This window comes from Jaculus jaculus, chromosome 1 (assembly GCF_020740685.1).
Source record: "Jaculus jaculus isolate mJacJac1 chromosome 1, mJacJac1.mat.Y.cur, whole genome shotgun sequence".
In the NCBI taxonomy this organism is placed as follows: Eukaryota; Metazoa; Chordata; class Mammalia; order Rodentia; family Dipodidae; genus Jaculus; species Jaculus jaculus.
In genome coordinates this window covers 221267986-221287267 of record NC_059102.1, presented here as the reverse complement: position 1 = coordinate 221287267, position 19282 = coordinate 221267986, and the positions used below count along the sequence as shown (strand labels likewise).

Below are 19282 nucleotides of genomic sequence, written 5' to 3'. Positions count from 1 at the left end.
CTTCCAACTTTCGATAAGCATGCAGGGATTACAGACACTTTTGCGACAGTGCCTGGCTTTTATGTGGGTTCTGGGGCTCCAAACTCATGCTTGCAAACAAGTACTTTTTACCTACTGAGCATCTCCCCAGCCCCAGGAAGTGATATTTTCTACTGAACTTGGAGATGGAGGCATATTGGCCATCATGTTGCTAACTTGAAGAGAAGGGTCTGAGAAGGAACCGAAAAAGAGGAAGGAAGAGTGGAAGGATGGGAAGAGTGAGGCCTTGGGCCCAGGTGGCCACTGGTCTCTTAGCTCCACCAGATGGCTTAGGGCTAAGTAGAGCCTCAGCCCCATGGAGGTTCACACCAGCAGGCAGACTTGTGACCGTTTGTTTGATTTTGATTCACTGCCCTGCATAGTTCCTGATCCTGAGTCTTGAGATGCTTCTGCTGCTGCAGCCAGCTCTTCTTTTTGCCTGGTCTTGATCAGCCATACTGCCTTCTTGAAGTTTTTGAGAGGGTCCTGCTGGGAGGTTCTTGCAGATGGGTATTGGAAGCGCTCTCGGATAAGATAGCCATGGCTTGTGGGGGCCATAAAGCCATTGGATGTAGCGATGATTCTGTTCACCATTGCATGGACAAACTGGACAGCTAGCAGAGTCCCTGTGGGGGTTGAAGGGCAGAGCACAAATAAGAAAACCAAATCTGTATGAGATTAGACCCATCAGCATTCCATCACAGGTGGGTCAGGGAATAACAAGGCTTCACCTGCTCCTGAGGATCTATAGGCAGTTAAAGGTTGCTAGGGGAAGAAACTCACAAGGTCCCACTCCTTCCTGAGGCTCTACCGGAACTAAGCAGTTGTTAGGGGGAGGGCTTCACAGGCCCAACCCTTCCTGAGGGTCTATATAAGCAACTAACAGTTGGTAGGGGGAGGGGCTCACAAAGCCACGCCTCTATATGGGCAGTTTCTATGAGGCACCACATCTCTGTAAGGAGCTATTGTCAGTTAAGGGTTGTGGAGGGAGGGAAAGACTTTTTTTTTTTTCTTTTTAGTAATGTAGCCACTGGTAATTTGCCCATGCTCTTGTGAATAACCTTCACCCATGTATTTAACCTTAATTAAACTCATGGAGTCACTGAAAAAAAAAAAACACATATGAAAGTAGGATTGAGACTAGTTAGGAAGAGGAAGGGGGTAGAAGGAGTGGGAGGGAGTCAAGAAAGGGTAATAGGAAATGAAACGTACAAAATTGTCAAAACAATAACAAATAAAACTGGACTATAGGCACCAAATTCTACACATCTTAAGGTTAGCTATAGGAAGGTCAAATTCCAAACATGACATTTAATCTCTCAGTCTTTTTCACTTCATCTGCAAGATGAAAATGATAGCAGAACCTATTTGTCAAATAAAATCTTTGAAGAGTTAAAGTCATAATGCATAGCAGGTGCTTAGAGAGTGTGGTTAAATACTATTATTGTTGGAGGAGAAGTGGGAAAAGAGACAGGAAGTTTTGGACCTAGTCAAGATGGGCTGTCAAGGTCACAATCTTCAGATATCAGCTTTTTTCTTCTTTTTGGCTACAGTGTTTGCTACAGTGTATGATACTACAGTTGCAACGGCAACATACCAGAATGCTGCACCTGAGACTGTAGAGAGTCGCTGCTCAGTGCCCCAGGCTGCGGCACATCAAACAAGGTTAGAAATGGCACTTGCTGGCCTGTAAATCTGGTCAAAAGCCTGTGGCTAGAGATGTCACAGGTCCTAAAGGGAGAGCTACTACTGTTGTTAGACTAAATTATCAAATTGCCTTCTAAACACTTATATTTATATCCACAGACAGAAGGCCCCCCCTTTTTTTTTTTACAGCAGGCACAAGTTAATGCAGAGATGCATAGCTGAGGAAGTACTGAGAATAAGTGGCTATTGTGTATACAGTTTTAATTAGGACATCTATATCACCTCTGTGATGGTTTACATAGATTGTCAACTTGACAGGACCTAAAACCACCTGAGGAGGATTATTTGGACATGTTAGCCTCTGGGCATATGTGTGGGAGATTATCTTGATTAGGTTAATTGAGGGGGGAAGACCCACCTTAAGTGTGGGCGTCACCAATCCATGGATCTAGGTCCTGGATTACATAAAAAGAGAGCGGTGGCTCAGCACTGGCACTCATTACTCCGCCTTCTCACTGTGGGCTGAATGTCACCCGCGCTGCTTCAAGATTCTGCTGCCTTGCCTTCCCTGCCGTGATATACTGTAACCTGGAACTGCACGTTGAACTAAAGCCTTGATCCCTCAAACTGATTTGTATTTGTTTATTTGCTGGAGAGAGTGAGAGAATTAATTATCAATGGGCAAACCAGAGCCTATTGATGCAAAATAACTCCAGATACATGCACCACTTTGTGCATCTGGCTTTATAGGGGTACTTGAGAATTGAACCTGGACCATCAGGCTTTGCAAGCAAGCACATATAACCACTGACCAATTCTCCCAGCTCCCTCTAAACTGATTTAAAAAAATACTTTGTTGTTTATTTATTAGAGAAAGAGAGAGGGAAAATGGGGGCACAATGGCCTATAGCCACTGCAAATGAACTCCAGACATATATACCACCATGTTAATCTGGCTTAAGTGGTACTGGGGAATTGAACCTGAGTCCTTAGGCTTTGCAGGCAAGTGCCTTAACTGCTAAGCCATCTTTCCAGCCCAATAAATAAATATTTTTAAAAATTCAGTTTAGGAGCATGGTGATACTTGGGAGGCAGAAGTAGGAGGATTGCTGTGAGTTTAAGGCCACCCTGAGACTACATTGTGAATTCCAGGTCAGCTTGGGCTAGAGCAAGACCCTATCTCAAAACAAACAAACAAACAAGCAAAAAACCCCAAAACTCACCATCCAGAGTGCTCCACACAATTACAGACCGGTCCTTTAAGCCTGCAAACACATACTTGTCATCCTTGGAGAAGCAAGCACACTGTACCCCTGTACAGTAGGAACTCTGTTGAAAACAGACCACATACCATGTATTATGTGGTTTAGTCGGGAACAGTCCCCAAAATCATGTGTTTGAACTCCCTAGCTGGGAGCAGTATTCTAAAAGGTCTGGAACCTTCAGGAGTTGGGGCCTTGCTGAAGGAAGTATTTATAGCTGGGCCTGATTTCCTATCTGCTCTCTGCTTCCTGTTCTGCCAAAATGTGAGGTGAGGAGTCACAGCTGCACACTCCCAACACCATAGAATTGCCTGTTACTATATCTTCTCCACCATGATGGACTATATCTCCTCAAATTTAGGCCAAAGTAAACCCTTCCTCCCTTAAGTTGCTTCTTGTCAGGTTTGATTCTAGCAATGAGAAAAGTAATATATCATATGACCCTCGTTCCAAACTAAGAGACACCTGGACCAACCCCCAAGTAGTCAGGTTTGGAAACACTCTAGGAGGGAAGGATCAAAGGAAAACCCAAAGAGATGTGTGGATAAGACTTTCTAAGGACCAAGATATGTCTTCATAGAGGCTGAGTTGAGAGGTTTGGGGATATTTTGCATTAGAAAGTGAAAATGAGATCCAATTTCTCTTAGTTATTTTGAAACAGGGTCCCACTCCGTATCCCAGGCTGGACTTGAACTCCTACTCCTCCTGCCCCGGCCTTCTGAGTACCGGGATAACAGGTATGCACCATCATGCCTTGTGAATTCAATTGCATAAATGATCTTTTTTATAAACATGTTTGTTGTACTGGGTGAAAAGCTATATGCTGAAAACATTACAGAGTGAATGCCTGTCATCCCAGCACTCAGGAGGTGGAGGTGGGATTTGAAGTTCGAGATCTTCTATGGCTCAAGTTCAAGGCTAGCCTGAGCTCCATGATTCCCTATCTCAAAATAAATACAAATGGGGCTGGATGGATGGCTTAGCAGTTAAGACATTTGCCTGCAAAGCCAAAGGACCCTGGTTTAATTCCCCAGAACCCACATCAGCCAGATGCAAAAAGGGGTGCACATGTCTGAAGTTTGTTTGCAGTGGCTGGAGGCCCTGATGTGCCCATTCTCTCTCTCTATCCATCTTTCTCTATCAAATAAATAAATAAAAATAAAATATTCAAAAAGAAAAACAAATTAACAAGCAATTAAATGCATTACAAGGCCCCAGGTTAAACACTAAGATGGGAAAAGGGCAAAAATATCTGAACTGTCAGGCATGGTGGCACACACCTTTAATCCCAGCACTTAGGAGGCAGAGGTAGGATTGCTGTGAGTTTGAGGCCAGCCTGGGAGTACAAAGTGAATTCCAGGTCAGCCTGAGCTAGAGAGATCCTATCTCGAAAAAATAACAACAGAAAATCTGAAATGTAAAATTCCAAACTTTTAACAGCACTAACATGAAGTCACAAGTGGAAAACTTCATACCATGAAATGTGGTTTCATGTACAAAATACGTAAAATATGATACAATTGTTCTTCATGTGTACAGTGTGTATATGAAACATACATAAACTTCCTGCTTGGACTTGTTCCATCCCCAATATATCTTGTTATGCATATCCAAATATTCCAAAATTGGAAACACTTCTGGTCTCAAGCATTTTGGATAAGGAACACTCAATCTGTATTTTTAAATTTTTTAATTCATTTGCATGTGTGTGTGTATGCTTGTGTGTATGGGTGTGCTAGGTCTTCTTGCTGCTACAAAGGAACGCCAGATGCTTGAGCCACTTTTCATGGCTAGCTTGAATCTGGGCTGGTATGTTTTGCACGTAAGTGCCTTTAGCTACTGAGTCATTTCCCAGGCTCCCTGTTTTATTTTTAGGTGTGTGTGTGTGTGTGTGTGTTCTTGTTTATAAGTGTGCATGCTGATGTGCCTTTAAATTTGTTTTGTTTTTGCTCATTTGTTGGAGACAGTGTCTTACTCTATATTCCAAGCTGACCTTGAACTCATCACTACTTAGCACAGGCTGGTCTCAAACATGTGATCCTCCTGCCTTAGCCTCCTGAATCACAGGCATGTACCACCACATCCAGATTGATTGCTGAGTTTTCTGACACCCTCTCAAGTTTTGCTCATGAGGCAAGTGCCTCCCCTGCCTTCTTCCACAGCCCTTGTCCTGGTCAGTGACACAAGGTATGTGCTTAATAAGTGTCAGCTGTTTCTCTGCATTCTAAAGCCAAGACCTAACAAGACATGTAGTGGGCCACCCACCGTATAGCTCATCTCTAATTTCCACTTGCAAGCCTGCAGGTCCCAGAGACAGAGCAGAGTATCCTCAGATCCGCTGACCGCCAGCTCCTCCTTGTGGCTGACCTCCACACACGTCACCCTGCCCCTGTGTGCCTCCAAAGGGAACACTTTGGAGTTGACACACTCATAAAGAAAGAGGTCACCGTTAGTCATGCCATAAACTACTCGGTAGTCAGCCAGAATGGCTACGCTGGCTATGGTCTCTGGCAGCTGGGTATAAAAGGTATATGTTGGCCCCTCGATGACAGGACAGGGGTCTCCAGGGCTGATGTCCAGCACCAGGACGATGTTGTCATAGGCAATGGCCAGATGGTCCTCACTCTTGCTCAAGGACATGCAATTGATGGCTTTCCAAACTTCAGGAGGGGGGATGCACAGTACATCTTGCCTGGAATCCAGGGGGAACACAAGGACGATCCCTGAAACAAGGCCTGTGAAAAGGAGCTTGGCTTGCTCAGCTATCTCCAGACATCTGACTTCACTGGAGGTGTCCAGGGTCTCTTGCTCCTCACCTGCCACAGGCGAAGACACCAACAGTGAGTGACAGAGGCACCTAGATTTGTTATTTTAAAGCATCCTGACCCATGAAATTCAACCTGGTTAGTGTAAGTTTTCCTGATTACACCACTCTACTACCAAGGTGAGGATAGAAACCAGGGGCCTCCAGGAGGCCCTGGGAACCCAGGGCCTCTTGCATGCTCAGCAGACATTAGGGGGCTGACTAGGGCCTCACACACACACATGTAAATGCAAGGGTGGAGCCTCTTTCCATTCTCCTCAGCCATGTCTCACCACTGGTAACATACTGGCTCTTGTATGAATTTTATTTTGAGACAGGGCATTATATAGCTGTTCCCTCCAGATGGAGGCTCCCAGCCTTATGAAACACAGAAACAAGACCCATGAGGACTCTTCACTAAGGTTACCGAAGCAGTCAGCAATTGCTGGGAGAAGGAGATTCTCTGGTGGAGCTGCCTGAAACTTGGGCAGGGAGTTCCAAGGATGCAGCTTTTGTGAGTCTGCCCATCTTCGTTAAGTAACCCCTAGAAACCTATTGGTTCACCATGCTGGGCTTGCACAGAGTCCTTTCTTTAATTTGTCATGGTGTGCTCTGTCTGGGGTGAATAAAATAGACTCCTCAGGAAGATCATGGGACACAGGCTCTGCCTAAGTTGTCCAGTCTGGTCTCTTGCCTCAGTCTCCCAAGTACCTAGAATTTCAGGCAAATACTACCAACACAACTTCTAGTCTGAGCTATTTAAAGTGAAGATCATATCACCTCAGTGCCCTATTTAACCCTTTAATGGGCATTCCATGTCCCTCAGAGAATCAGTCAAACCCTTCTCAGAGTCTGAGGTCTTACGTGACCTCTCTTACATTATCACGGACTTGTCCTTTAGAAACCCTGACTGCCGCCAGGCATGGTGGCACATGCCTTTAATCCTAGTAGAGGTAGGATGGATCACTGTGAGTTTGAGGCCAGCCTGGAACTACAAAGTGAGTTCCAGGTCAGCCTGGGCTATAGTGAGACCCTACCAAAAAAAAAAGAAAGAAAGAAAGAAAGAAAGAAAGAAAGAAAGAAAGAAAGAAAGAAAGAAAGAAAGCAAGCAAGCAAGCAAGCAAGCAAGCTAGCTAGCTAGCTTGATTGTTATGGACTGAATTTTGTGCCCCCCCCCCAACCAAATTCAGATGTTGAAACTTCATCTTCAATGTGATCATATTGGGGAGTGGGGTCTTGGGAGGTGATTAGGTTACAAAGATAGAATCCTCAGGAAAGGGATTAGTGCTGCCTTCTTCTTTTTTTAGTTAGTCTCCCTCTAGCCCAGACTAACCCTGAATTCACTATGTAGTTTCAGGCTGGCCTCAAACTCATGGTGATCCTCCTACCTCAGTATTTTTAAAAATTAATTAACTTATTTATTTATTGAAGTAGGGTCTCACTCTAGCCCAGGCTGACCTGGAAAAGTCACTACGTAGTCTCAGGCTGACTTTATACTCACAATGATCCTCTTACCTTTATCTCCCAGTGCTGAGATTAAAGGCATGCGCCACCATGCCTGGCTAGTGCCTTTATTAAAAAAAAATAGCTAGGCATGGTGGTGCATGCCTTTAATCCCAGCACTCAGGAGACAGAGGTAGGAGGATTGCCATGAGTTCAAGGCCACCCTGAGACTCCATAGTGAATTCCAGGTCAGCCTGGGCTAGAGTGAGACCCTACCTCGAACAACCAAAAAAAAAAAAGAAAGAAAGAAAAAAGAAAACAAAACACTCCTGGGGCTAGAGATTTCTCAGTGGTTAAAGGAACTTGCTTACAAAGGCTGATAGCCTGGGTTTGGTTCCCCAGTACTCATGTTAAGTCAGATGCATCTGGAGTTTGTTTACAGTGGCCAGAGGTCCTGGTGTGCCCATTCTCTCTCTCTCTACTTCAAAAAACCAAAAATAGATAAATAAAATAAAAACACTCCCAAGAGCTGCCTTCGGTCCAATCCTATGAGGATACAGGAAAAGGATATCATGTATGCATCTGGAAGTGAGACCTCACCAGACCTCAGGTGAGCCAGCACTTCTAGCCTCTAGAACCATGAGTGTTTGTGATTAAACATGAGACACATCCTACCAGCCTCTGCTAAGGCAGGGCTTCCATTCTTACCCACATAGACAACTGTATTCATCTCTTACAAACCTTCTACCACATTCCAAATTGTGACTTTGGTTTTGTCCCCACTTTTGGGGAAATAGACATAGCTTCCATTGTGGGACACTGCTGTGAGGCCAGTCCGATCCAGAAATGGAGTAGAAGGCCGAGGCTTCTGAATGTAGCTGAGATCCCAGACTTTGAAAGATGAAGACTTCCAGGATGCAGATGCCATCAAAGTCCCACCCCGTGTTAGCAGACTTACAGGGCCCCCAACACCTTCCAGGACATCCAGAAGGGTCCCCTGTTCTGACAGACTCCACACCTGAGGGTAGAGAACAGTGGGACTTGTCTGAGTCCTTTTTTAGACCACTGCACATGGGAAACATGTAAATCCATTTATCCACCTAAGTTGAACATTTAGGCTGTGATTCAGAGGTTCTCACATCTTGCCAAGCCCTTAAACCTTCCTATACCTTATCTTTCGGCACCCATAGCAAGTCATAAAGGGTGTTTCCAATTTTACTTAATCTGGATGTTTGCATGCACATGTTCACGTGTCTGTGAGTATGGGCATGTGTATGCCAGACAGCACATGTAGAGGTCAGAGGACCACCTCAAGTGATGGCTGGCCTTCACTTCTACCTTGTTTGAGGAAGGGCCTCTGTTGTTCTCCATTGCATACACCATGCTAGCTGGCCTGCAAGCACCCAGGATTCTCTTGTCTCTGCTCCCTTCCCACCATATGAAGGCTGGGATTATAGATAGACACTATTGCATCCAGCTTTTACATGGACACTGAGGCTCCAAACTCAGGTACTCACTCTCATACTGCAAGTGCTTTGACCACTGAAGCATCTCCCCGGGTCACCTCAGACCTTGTGTGTATATGTGTGATGTGCATGTGTGTGTATGCACATGTGTGCACATGAATGTGGAGGCTGAAGTCGGGAGTCTCCCTCAATTGCTCTCCACCTTATTATTGAGACCAGGTCTCTCAATGAACCCAGAGCTTGTGGAATCAGCTAGTCTAGCTAGACAGCTTCCTCAGGGATCACTTGTGCCCACCTCCTGAGGGCTAGGATTACAAGTGTGTGCCACCATACCCAACACTGGATGTGAGTGCTGGGATATGAATTCAGGTCATCTTGCTTGCAAAGCAGAAGCTTTGCCAACTGAGCCACCTTCCCAGCCCTATTTTTATAATAATTCTAAGATAGTCTTTCCTGTGGTGTTCTTTGCATGAGTAAACAATAGAATTTTCCATAAGCTGTATGATGTGTGATGTCATAACAACTGTGAGAATTCAGAATCAAATGAGACAGTTTAGCTGTCTCTGTAAACCACTTTGAAAAAAATGCCACAATGAATGTATATTTTCATATATTCATACTTTTTCTTTGGTTTCATTAAAATGTTATCACAAAAACATGTCATGTTCATCAATTCATAATTCATAGATATGTATTTTTGGATGGCCTACTTTTTATTTTTATTTTTCTATTTTTTATTGTTGTTTGTCATGTATCCCAGGCTGACTCAAATTTAGCTAAGCATGGCATTAACCCCTAGGAGATCCAACTGCATCTACCTCCCATAAGCTGGTATAACAGACATGTGTTACTACGCCTGACTTTATAGCCATGGATATGTTGTTGTCTCTTTCCCAAGGGATATATGTGTTGGATACTTGGTCCCAGGTATGATGTGAGTGGTCCCAGGACCCTTAAGAGATGGAGCCTAGTAGTGTGTGATGGAGTTACTTGGCATGCTGTCCTCAGATAGGGTACTCAGGTGCACGCCTCTCATCTCAGAACTCAGGAGATGAAGTAGGAAGATCAGGAGTTCAAGGTCAGCCTTGGCTACTTAGTAAGTTTGAGACCAGCTTGGGTTACATGAGACAGTGTATCAAAAAACAAAAAAAAAAAACATTAAAAAAGAGAAAGGATTAAGTAGCTCTCATAGGATTCTCATTAGTTCCCAGGAGAGGGTGCTGTGATAAATGAGCAAGATTGGCCTCTCCCTTTCTGTTTTCCTGTCCCTACATATGATCTCTCCCTTTCTCACAGACTCCCAACCATCTTCCATGATATGATGTAGACAGAGGCCTCAACAGAGCTGGCCCCAAGATGTTTGGATGTCCCACCCCCCAAACTATCAGCTAGATAAACCTTTAAGTTCTCAGCCTCACATATTCCAATGTGGTACAGAAAATGTAATAGTACCTGTTGCATGTCACATATATTGCTTTATATTTAAAATGCTTTATTATTTCTATTTATTTGAGAGAGAGGGAATGAGAGAGAGAGAGAGAGGTAAAATGGGTGCTCCAGGGCCTCCAGCCATTGCAAATGAACTCCAGACGCATCTACCACCTTGTGCATCTGGCTTATGTGGGTCCTGGGGAATTGAACCTGGGTCCTTTGGCTTTGCAGGCAAGTGCCTTAACCACTAAGCCATTTCTCTAGACCTTGCTTTATATTTAAATTCTGTAAAAAATGAGCTCTCTGAGAATTTTAGTAATCTCTTCAGACTATAAGAGAGCTCATTAGACAAGTTACTAGGGAACTGGTGCTAGCTATGTGATTTTCTTACCACCTTTGATGACTTTTAACTCATTAAGTTTCCTCCCCTATAGAGCTCCATTCTGAAGGCCACAGTCTTCCTGATTCTTCATGTCCAGTTGTGAACATTGCCTCCTTTATGGAACATTTTAATAATTTCCAACATGCTGCCCTATTTTGGTCTGAACTTACTGTGGTACCTTTCTGTGTGGTACAAACAAAAGAGCCTAAGGAATTACAGCATTCTGCTGCACAGGCTGAGAAGAGGGCAGGGCATTGGATCTAGCCTCACCTGAATGAGTGCATCCCGGGACCCAGTGATGATCACATTGTTCTCAGGACCCCAAACCGCCGACTCTACCACGTCCTCATGCTGCAGATCTGTGGCCATGAATTTGTGGAAGCCCTGCGAGTCGGCTAAGAATATCCGCACAGATCTCCCAAAGCCTGCAACGGTAGGGCCCAGTTATACTTCCCAAGCCAACAGAGACCTTCTGTAGCACCTACTGTACTTCAATGGAAGTAATAAAGGGACAAAGGAGGCAGAAGTGGTGCCACAGCTGATGGGTAAGAAGGAGTGACAGTTATCAATCTTAGGGAAACTTGTGAGGTGCTTTATTCTTAGAACATGCTAATTTCCTAAAGAGCAGAGAAAGCAGAAGGTCTTAAAATGCAGAGTAGAGACCTGGGGGCATGGCACATGGATAAAGCACTCACCACTTATGTCTGAGTACCCAAGTTCAATATGCAGACCTCACATAAGAAGCTAGATGCTGTGGTGGGCTTCTATAATCCCAGTATTCTGATGGTGAGATGGTACATGGAGACAGGAGAAGTTCCTGAAGCTCTCAGTAAGTGCATCACAAAGCATATCATCAGAGTGAGACTGAGGGAAACCCTGCTTCAAAGGAGGTAAATGGGACAGTGGGGACAGTCCCGAAAGTTGTCCTCTGACTTCCATGCACACACCGTGGAATGCATGAGCACATATGCAAACGTGTAGACACAGAAATGCAAAAAGAAGTGCATACGGAGCAGACAGATAAAACAGGGAGGGGGAGGACAGGAGAGAGAAAAGAAGGGAGAAACGAAGGAAGGAAGCAGAAAGCAGAAGGGAAGAGAGGAGATGGAATAAAAGGTAAGGAAGGATGAAGGGAAGAAAGTAGAGAAAGGGCGAGAGGAAGGGGAAGGGAAGAAGGAGCAGAGAAAGAAGGGAGGAAGGGGTAGTGATAGGGAAGGAAAGAAGAGGGAGGAAGGATGAGACAAAGCAAAGAAGGAAGGAAGGAGAGAAACTGTGTAGGAGGGAGGGAGAAAGGAAGAAAGGTCTATGACAGAAGGAAGGAGGGAGGAAGGAGGTACCATGTAAACAGGTAGAGACAGGATCTATAGGGTGACAAGTACAAGAACACTGTCAGAAGTAGAAAAAAGCAGGTGTGATGGTGTACACCTGCCATCTCAGCACTGGAGAGGCCAAGACAGGAGGATCAGGAGTTCAGAGTCATCCTTGGCTACATAGTTTGAATCCAGCCTGTGCTAAATGAGAACAGGGCAACCCCTTTGGGGACCCTCCTTGTGCAGGAAGTTGTGAGTTTACATTCAATTCTGAATAAAAATTTGTTTGATCTTCTGGGTAAGATGGGGGCATAGGAGTCAAGCCAAACCAGCTTAGGGAGGGATTTATGCAAAAACAGCAAAATACACTCTTCTTCTGAAAGCGAAGTGTATAGGTTATCTGCCACCGCGGAGAAGTAGGAGACACCAAGATCTACCAGAAAGGAAGAAAATGGCCAGAATCCTGCTGAGGCACTTGCAGCTCCAATCTACTCCCAAGCCTGAGCTTCAGGAGCAGAGACCAAACAAGCGATTTTTCCAACCTCATCAGCCTCCTTGCAAAGTCAAGAAACCTGAAGGGAAGCCAGCAGGGAGCAGCCGAGGAGCAGCTGAGCAGTTCCAGTACAACTCCAGGCTTCCTGCATTCTCCCATCCCCCAGCCGTCAGAACTGCGAACCTCTGGAGAACTCATTCAGCTTCTGGCAGCAGGGCATCCAGCACAGCTGACCAGAACACCACATCCACAGCACAACACAGAGGGATCAAGGTGGGCATTTAGAATTAGTGAAATTGGAAGCCACCCCTAAAGGTAATGAGACTTACTGACAAAAATTCAGGTACATAGGCTTGCACTGGAAGTGCTAATCTCTCTTTCCGTGTCAGGGCAGATTGTGGGTTAGATATTTATGGTTAGCTTTACCATTCTTAAACTGTAATTGGGGCTTGACAATTTGATGCTTTCAGATTCATAGGGCCTTTGTCCTTTCCTTCTATCATTATTGGGGGCAGGGTCTGATTCAGACCCAGGCTGACCTAGAACCCATTTCAAAACAAAAATCTCAACCTCCCAGATAATAGGATTAAGTGTGTAGAGTAACACACACCCTTAGGGATTTTGTCTTTATAAGGTTGTCTGTTTGTTTTAATCCCCACACTATCATGCTCTGTGCTGGTTTTTATTGAATGTGTCCTTTCCTCAATTGAATTTTAAAATTTGCCAGTAAATTGCACCACTGAGCCCACTAGAGTACTTGGATAGCAGACAAACTCAACACCTAAGATTACTTCTGCGGTTACAGTGGAGTACAAAAGCTATACTGGGCACCTTAAACTGTGACCCTGAAGGTATACAAAGTTGGATTTCCATGTCTAAGAGCACTGTAGATAATTAGAAAACCTGAGCATCGAATCAACTCAGGATGCAAAAATTGCTACATTATAATACAGGAAACCAAAAAAATCACAACAATATAATCCTACAAAAATTATAAATCCATCAAAATGACCCCCCAATGAGACTGTTTTAGATGAAATGCCTGACAAAGATTTAAAAAAAAATGATTTTATCAATACTCAAAGAAATCAAAAGAATCAAAGAAGGCAACAAAGGAATTAAAGTAGAAAACAAGCTCCTGAAGGAATCCAAAGAGAACACAGGAAGCCAGCATAATGAAATAAAGAATATATAATGAAATAAAGGTCATTACAAGACATGAGTAAGGAAATAGAAATACTGAAGAAAAGCCAGGCAGAAATACTAGCACTGAAAACACAGTAAGTCCAATAAAATTTTTGGAAAGTCTCACCAGTAGATTGGATAAAGGAGAGATCAGAATATCTAAACTAGAAGACCAGGGGGCATATCTAATACAGTCCAACAAAGAGAAAGACAAACTAATATGAAGGCATGAATGGGAATTTCGAGATATTTGGGACACTATGAAAAAATCAAACATAAGAATTCAAGGAATAGTAGAAGGAGAAGAATTTGAATCCAAAAGCACAGTAGGCATTCTCAACAAAATCATGGGACAAAATTTTTTCCAAATTGGGAAAGAAATACCAATGCAGCTACAGGAGGCTTTTAGAACCCGAAACAGACAAAACCTGGAAACAACCTCTCCTTGCCATGTTATAATTAAACTATTAAACACGTAAACCACAGAAAATATATTGAAAGCAGTTAGAAAAAGTAAGTCACCTATAAAGGCAAGCCCATCAGGATCACTGCAGATTACTCAACACAAACTTTAAAAGCCAGAAGAGCTTAGAAAGATGTATTCCAAGTTCTGAAAGATAACTTTCAACCAAGATTACTTTACCTTGCAAAGCTATCTACCCAAATTGATGGAGAAATAAGGACATTCCTCAACAAAAACAGGCTAAAGGACAACTCAGTCAGCTCTACAGAAAATACTTAAAGGTTTCCTTCACACTGAAGAGAAAGCTAAGCACACACATGAGGAAATAGGAAAAAATAAACCATACTTAAACAATAGTTAAAAGAGTAAAGGGAAAACAGGAGGCACTGCAAAACAAGAATGGCAGGAATAAATATATACCTTTTAATAATAACTCTTAATATCAATGGCTTCAACCCCAAACAAAAGACACAGGCTTGCACACTAGATTAAAAGTCAGGATCCTGCTGTTTGTTGCCTCTAGGAAACTCATCTCTCAATAAAAGATAGACACTGTCTTAGGATGGAAAATGGTATTTCAAGCAAATGGGCCTAGAAAACAAGCAGGGGTTGCTATCCTAATACTTGACAGGACAGACTTCAAACCAACATTAGTAAGGCAAGATAAAGAAGGTCACTTTAGCCAGGCATGGTGGTGCATGCCTTTAATTCCACCAATTGGGAGGCAGAGTAGGAGGATCATCATGAGTTTGAGGCCACCCTGAGATACAGTGAGACCCTACCTTAAAAAAAAAAAAGGTTAATTTATACTGATTAAAGGAACACTCCAGGGCTGGAGAAATGGCTTAGCGGTGAAGCGCTTGCTTGTGAAGCCTAAGGACCCTGGTTTGAGGCTCGATTCCCAGGACCCATGTTAGCCAGATGCACAAGGGGGAGCATGCATCTGGAGTTTGTTTGCAGTGGCTGGAGGCCCTGGCATGCCCATTCTTTCTTTCTCCCTCTCTTACTCTCTCTGTCACTCTCAGGTAAATAAATAAAAATGAATAAAATATTAAAAAAATAAAGGAACACTCCAGCAGGAGGACATTACAATCCTAAACATATATGCACCTAATGTAGGGGCTCCCATTTCATCAAACAAACACTATTAGACTTAAGGTCACAGATAACACCAAACACAATTGTAGTGGATAATTTCAGTATCCTACTCTCATCAATTGACAGGTCATCCTGGCAAAAATTAAACAGAGAGACATCTGGATTAAATGATGTCATGGAACAAATGTACCTAACAGATATCGACAGAATAATCCATCCAAATGGTGCAGAATATACATTTTTTCTCGGCAGCACATGGAACATTCTCTAAAATCATATATTAGAACACAAAGCAAATCTTAATAAATACAGGAAAATTGAAATAATCCCTTGTACTCTATCTGACAACAATGTGATTAAACTACAAATCAGCAATAAGAAAAACTACAGAGCATACAGAAATTCATGGAGACTAGACAGTATACTATTGAATGATCAATGGGTTGTTGAAGAAATCAAAAAGGAAATCAATAAATTCATAGAATCAAATGATGATGATAATGAAACATACCAAAACTTTTGGGACACAATGAAGGCAGTCCTAAGAGGGACATTTATAGCTCTAAGTGCCTATATTAAGAAATTAGACCGTTCACAAGTAAACAATTTAATGCTTCACCTTAAGGCCTTGAACAAAGAAGAACAAGGCAAACCAAAAATCAGTAGACAGGAAGAAATAATAAAAGTTAGGGCAAAAATTAATGAATAGAAACAAAAAAACATCCAAGGAATCAATGAAACAAAGAGTTGGTTCTTTGAAAAGATAAACAAGATTGACAAACCCTTAGCAAATCTGACCAGAAGAAAGAAGAGACAAAAATTAATAAAATTAGAGATGAAAAAGGCACCATTACAACAGATATCAAAGAAATTCAGAAAATCATAAGGACATACTTTAAGAATACATATGCCTTTAAGTTTGAAAATCTGAAAGAAATCAATGATTTCCTTAATTCATGTGACCTACCAAAATTAACTCAAGATGAGCTAAAACATTTAAATAGACCTATAACAAGTACTAAGATACAAGCAGTTATAAAAAGTCTCCCAACTAAAAAAAGTCCAGGCCCAGATGGATTCACTGGTAAATTTTACCAGACCTTAATGGAAGAACTAACATCACTGCTTTTCCATAAAATAGAAAATGAAGGAATTCTACCAAACTCCTTCTACAAAGCCAGCATCACCCTAATATCAAAACCAGACAAAGATAGAACAAAAAAGAAAATAACAGATCAATATCCCTCATGAACATAGATGCAAAAATTTTCAGCAAAATATTGCCAAACAGAATACAAGAATATATCAGAAAGATCAATCTACCCTGACCATGTAGGCTTTATCCCAGAGACATAGGGATGGTTCAAAATATGCAGACCAATAAATGTAATACACTATATAAATGAACTGAAGGACAAAAACCATATGATCATCTCAATAGATGCAGGAAAGGCATTTAACAAAATACAACATCATCCCTTCATGGTAAAAGTCCTAAAGAAACTGGGAATAGAAGAACATATCTCAACATAATAAAAGCTATTTATGACAAATCTACAGCCAACATAACACTAAATGGGGAAAAACTTGAAGCTTTTCCATCAAATTCAGGAACAAGACAAGGGTGTCCACTATCCCAACTTTTATTTAATATAGTAATGGGAGTCCTAACTATAGCAATAAGGCAAGAGACAATCATAAAAGGGATAAAAATTGGAAAGGAAGAGATCAAATTATCATTATTTACAGATGATATGATTCTATACATAAAGGAACCTGAAGACTCTACCAACAAACTGAGCTGATAAACACTTTTAGCAACATAGCAGGATACAAAATAAACACACAGAAATCAGTAGCCTTCCTATATGCTAACAACACACAGAGAGGATGAAATCAGGGAAATTTTCCCATTCATAATTGCCTCAAAAAATAAATAAGGGGGCTGGAGAGATGGCTTAGCCGTTAAGTGCTTGCCTGTGAAGCCTAAGGACCCCGGTTCGAGGCTTGGTTCCCCAGGTCCCACATTAGCCAGATGCACAAGGGGGCGCACGCGTCTGGAGTTCGTTTGCAGAGGCTGGAAGACCTGGCGCGCCCATTCTCTCTCTCTCCCTCTCTCTGTGCCTGTCGCTCTCAAATAAATAAATAAATAAATTAAATTAAAATAAATAAATAAATAAGGTACCTTGGAATTAACCTAACCAAGGAAGTGAAGGATCTCTACAATGAGTACTTTAAAACATTCAAGTGAGAAATTGCAGAAGACACTAGGAAATGGAAAGACATCCCATGTTCTTGGACTGGAAGAATCAATATTGTGAAAATGCCAATCTTACCAAAAGCAATCTACACAGTTAACACAATCCCCATTAAAATCTCAATGGCATTCTTCACAGAAGTAGAAAAAACATTCCTAAAATTCATTTAGAAGCACTAAAAACCTCAAATAGCCAAAACAATTTTGAGCAACAAAAATAAGGCTGGTATTACCACACCCAATTTTAAGCTACATTACAAAGCTACAGTAACAAAAATAGTATGGTACTGGCACAAAGACAGGCATGTAGATCAATGAAACAGAATAGAGGACCCAGATGTTAATCCAGGCAGCTACAGCCATCTGATTTTTGACAAAAATGCCAAAAATACTCATTGAAGAAAAGACAGCCTCTTCAACAAGTGGTGCTAGGAAAACTGGATATCTATATGTAGAAGGATGAAAATAGATCCTTGTCTTTCTCCATGTACAAGAATCCAGTCCAAATGGATCAGAGACCTTAATATCTTACCTGAAACTCTGAAACTGCTAGAGCAAAAGGCAGAGGAAACCCTTCAACATATTGGCATAGGCAATGACTTTCTGAATATAACCCCAATTGTTCAGGAAATAAAACCACTAATCAACCACTAGGAACTCATGAAATTACAAAGCTTTTGTACAGCAAAGGACACTATGAGTAGAGCAAAGAGACAACCTTCAGAATGGGAGAAAATCTTTGCCAGTTACACATCTGACAGAGGATTAATATCCAGAATATACAAAGAACTCAAAAACAAGAACAATAAGAAATCAAACAACCCAATCAAAAAATGGGCTATAGAACTAAATAGAGTTCTCATTGGAAGAAATACATATAAACATCTAAAAAAGTGTTCTACATTTCTTAGCCATCAGGGAAATGCAAATTAAAACTACATTGAGATTCCATCTCTCTCCTGTCAGATTGTCTAGCATCAAGAAAACAAATGACAATAAATGTTGGTGAGGATGTGGTAAAAGGGGAACCCTTCTGCACTGTTGGTGGGAATGTAATCTGGTACAGCCATTGTGGAAATTAATTTGGAGGGCCTTGAGACAGCTAAAAGTAGATTTTCCATATGATCCAGCTATAGCACTCCTAGGCATATATCCTGATGACTCTTCTCACTACTTTGGAGATACTTGCACAACCATGTTTATTGGCTCTATTCACAATAGCTAGGAAATGTCACCAGCCTAGATGTCTATCCATAGATGAATGGATAATAAATATGTGGTACATCTATACAATGGAGTTCTATTCAGCAATAAAGAAAAATGAAATTATGAAATTTGCAAGGAAATGAATGGATCTGAAAAGGATTATACTAAGTGAGGTAACCCAGGCCCAGAAAGTCAAATGTCACATGTTCTCTCTTATATGTGGATTCTATCTACAAATGTATAGACTTGTGTGTGATCTAGAACCAAAAATCAGTAGCTGAGGCCCATAAGCTAGAAAAAGGCTATAAGGGAGGGAGGAGAGGGAAGGTCTTAAGAGGATGGTATGGTACATAGTAAGTAGAAGAACAGATTATAGGGAGGGAAAGGCCTAAGCTAGGTCAGGGAAAGAGATTGTATAAAAGAAAGGTGGAGGGAGGATCAATTAAAATTCAAGATATTCTGAATAAGGCATATGAAAATCTACTTTCTTAATAATGGCACATCCAGAAGCCATAGATTGTTACTAGAAAATTTTCTGTGCCTGGGATGGGATACCTTCCAGTGAGTCGTTGGCCAGGGAGGTCCCTGTTGCCTCCACAATATTACTATTACAGGCTATTGCCAAGGCCCTTGGTCCCCTTTGAGAAAGAGATGGTAAGACCCTATTGCTGAAGACTTCACATGCCTGAGAGGTGAAGTCACTGAGAAATCAAGTTGGTGCTGAGCAGAAAACCTTCTCCCTGTAGCCCAGCTAACTGAAAGCTGGAAAAAGCTGCACTCTATGCAGTCTTATGGGAGACAGAAGTCATCAGTGGTGA

At 42.1% G+C, this 19282-nt stretch overlaps 1 protein-coding gene across 2 annotated transcripts in view; it reads right to left on the bottom strand.

Moving 5' to 3' along the window:
• Positions 1 to 219: 219 nt before the first annotated feature.
• Nwd1 (NACHT and WD repeat domain containing 1) overlaps positions 220 to 19282 on the bottom strand; it is a 140301-nt gene continuing 121238 nt past the window's right edge. Inside the window, exons 14-18 of one of the 2 annotated variants that reach the window (XM_012950531.2) lie at positions 10723 to 10877; positions 7915 to 8191; positions 5193 to 5743; positions 2889 to 2994; positions 220 to 644 (exon numbers count right to left, since the gene is read on the bottom strand). In XM_012950531.2, coding sequence (XP_012805985.2) covers positions 343 to 644; positions 2889 to 2994; positions 5193 to 5743; positions 7915 to 8191; positions 10723 to 10877 — 1391 coding nt within the window. In that variant the 3' untranslated portion in view covers positions 220 to 342. The remainder of the gene's footprint in view (positions 645 to 2888; positions 2995 to 5192; positions 5744 to 7914; positions 8192 to 10722; positions 10878 to 19282) is intronic. The other variant, XM_004665975.2, reaches the window with a different exon arrangement.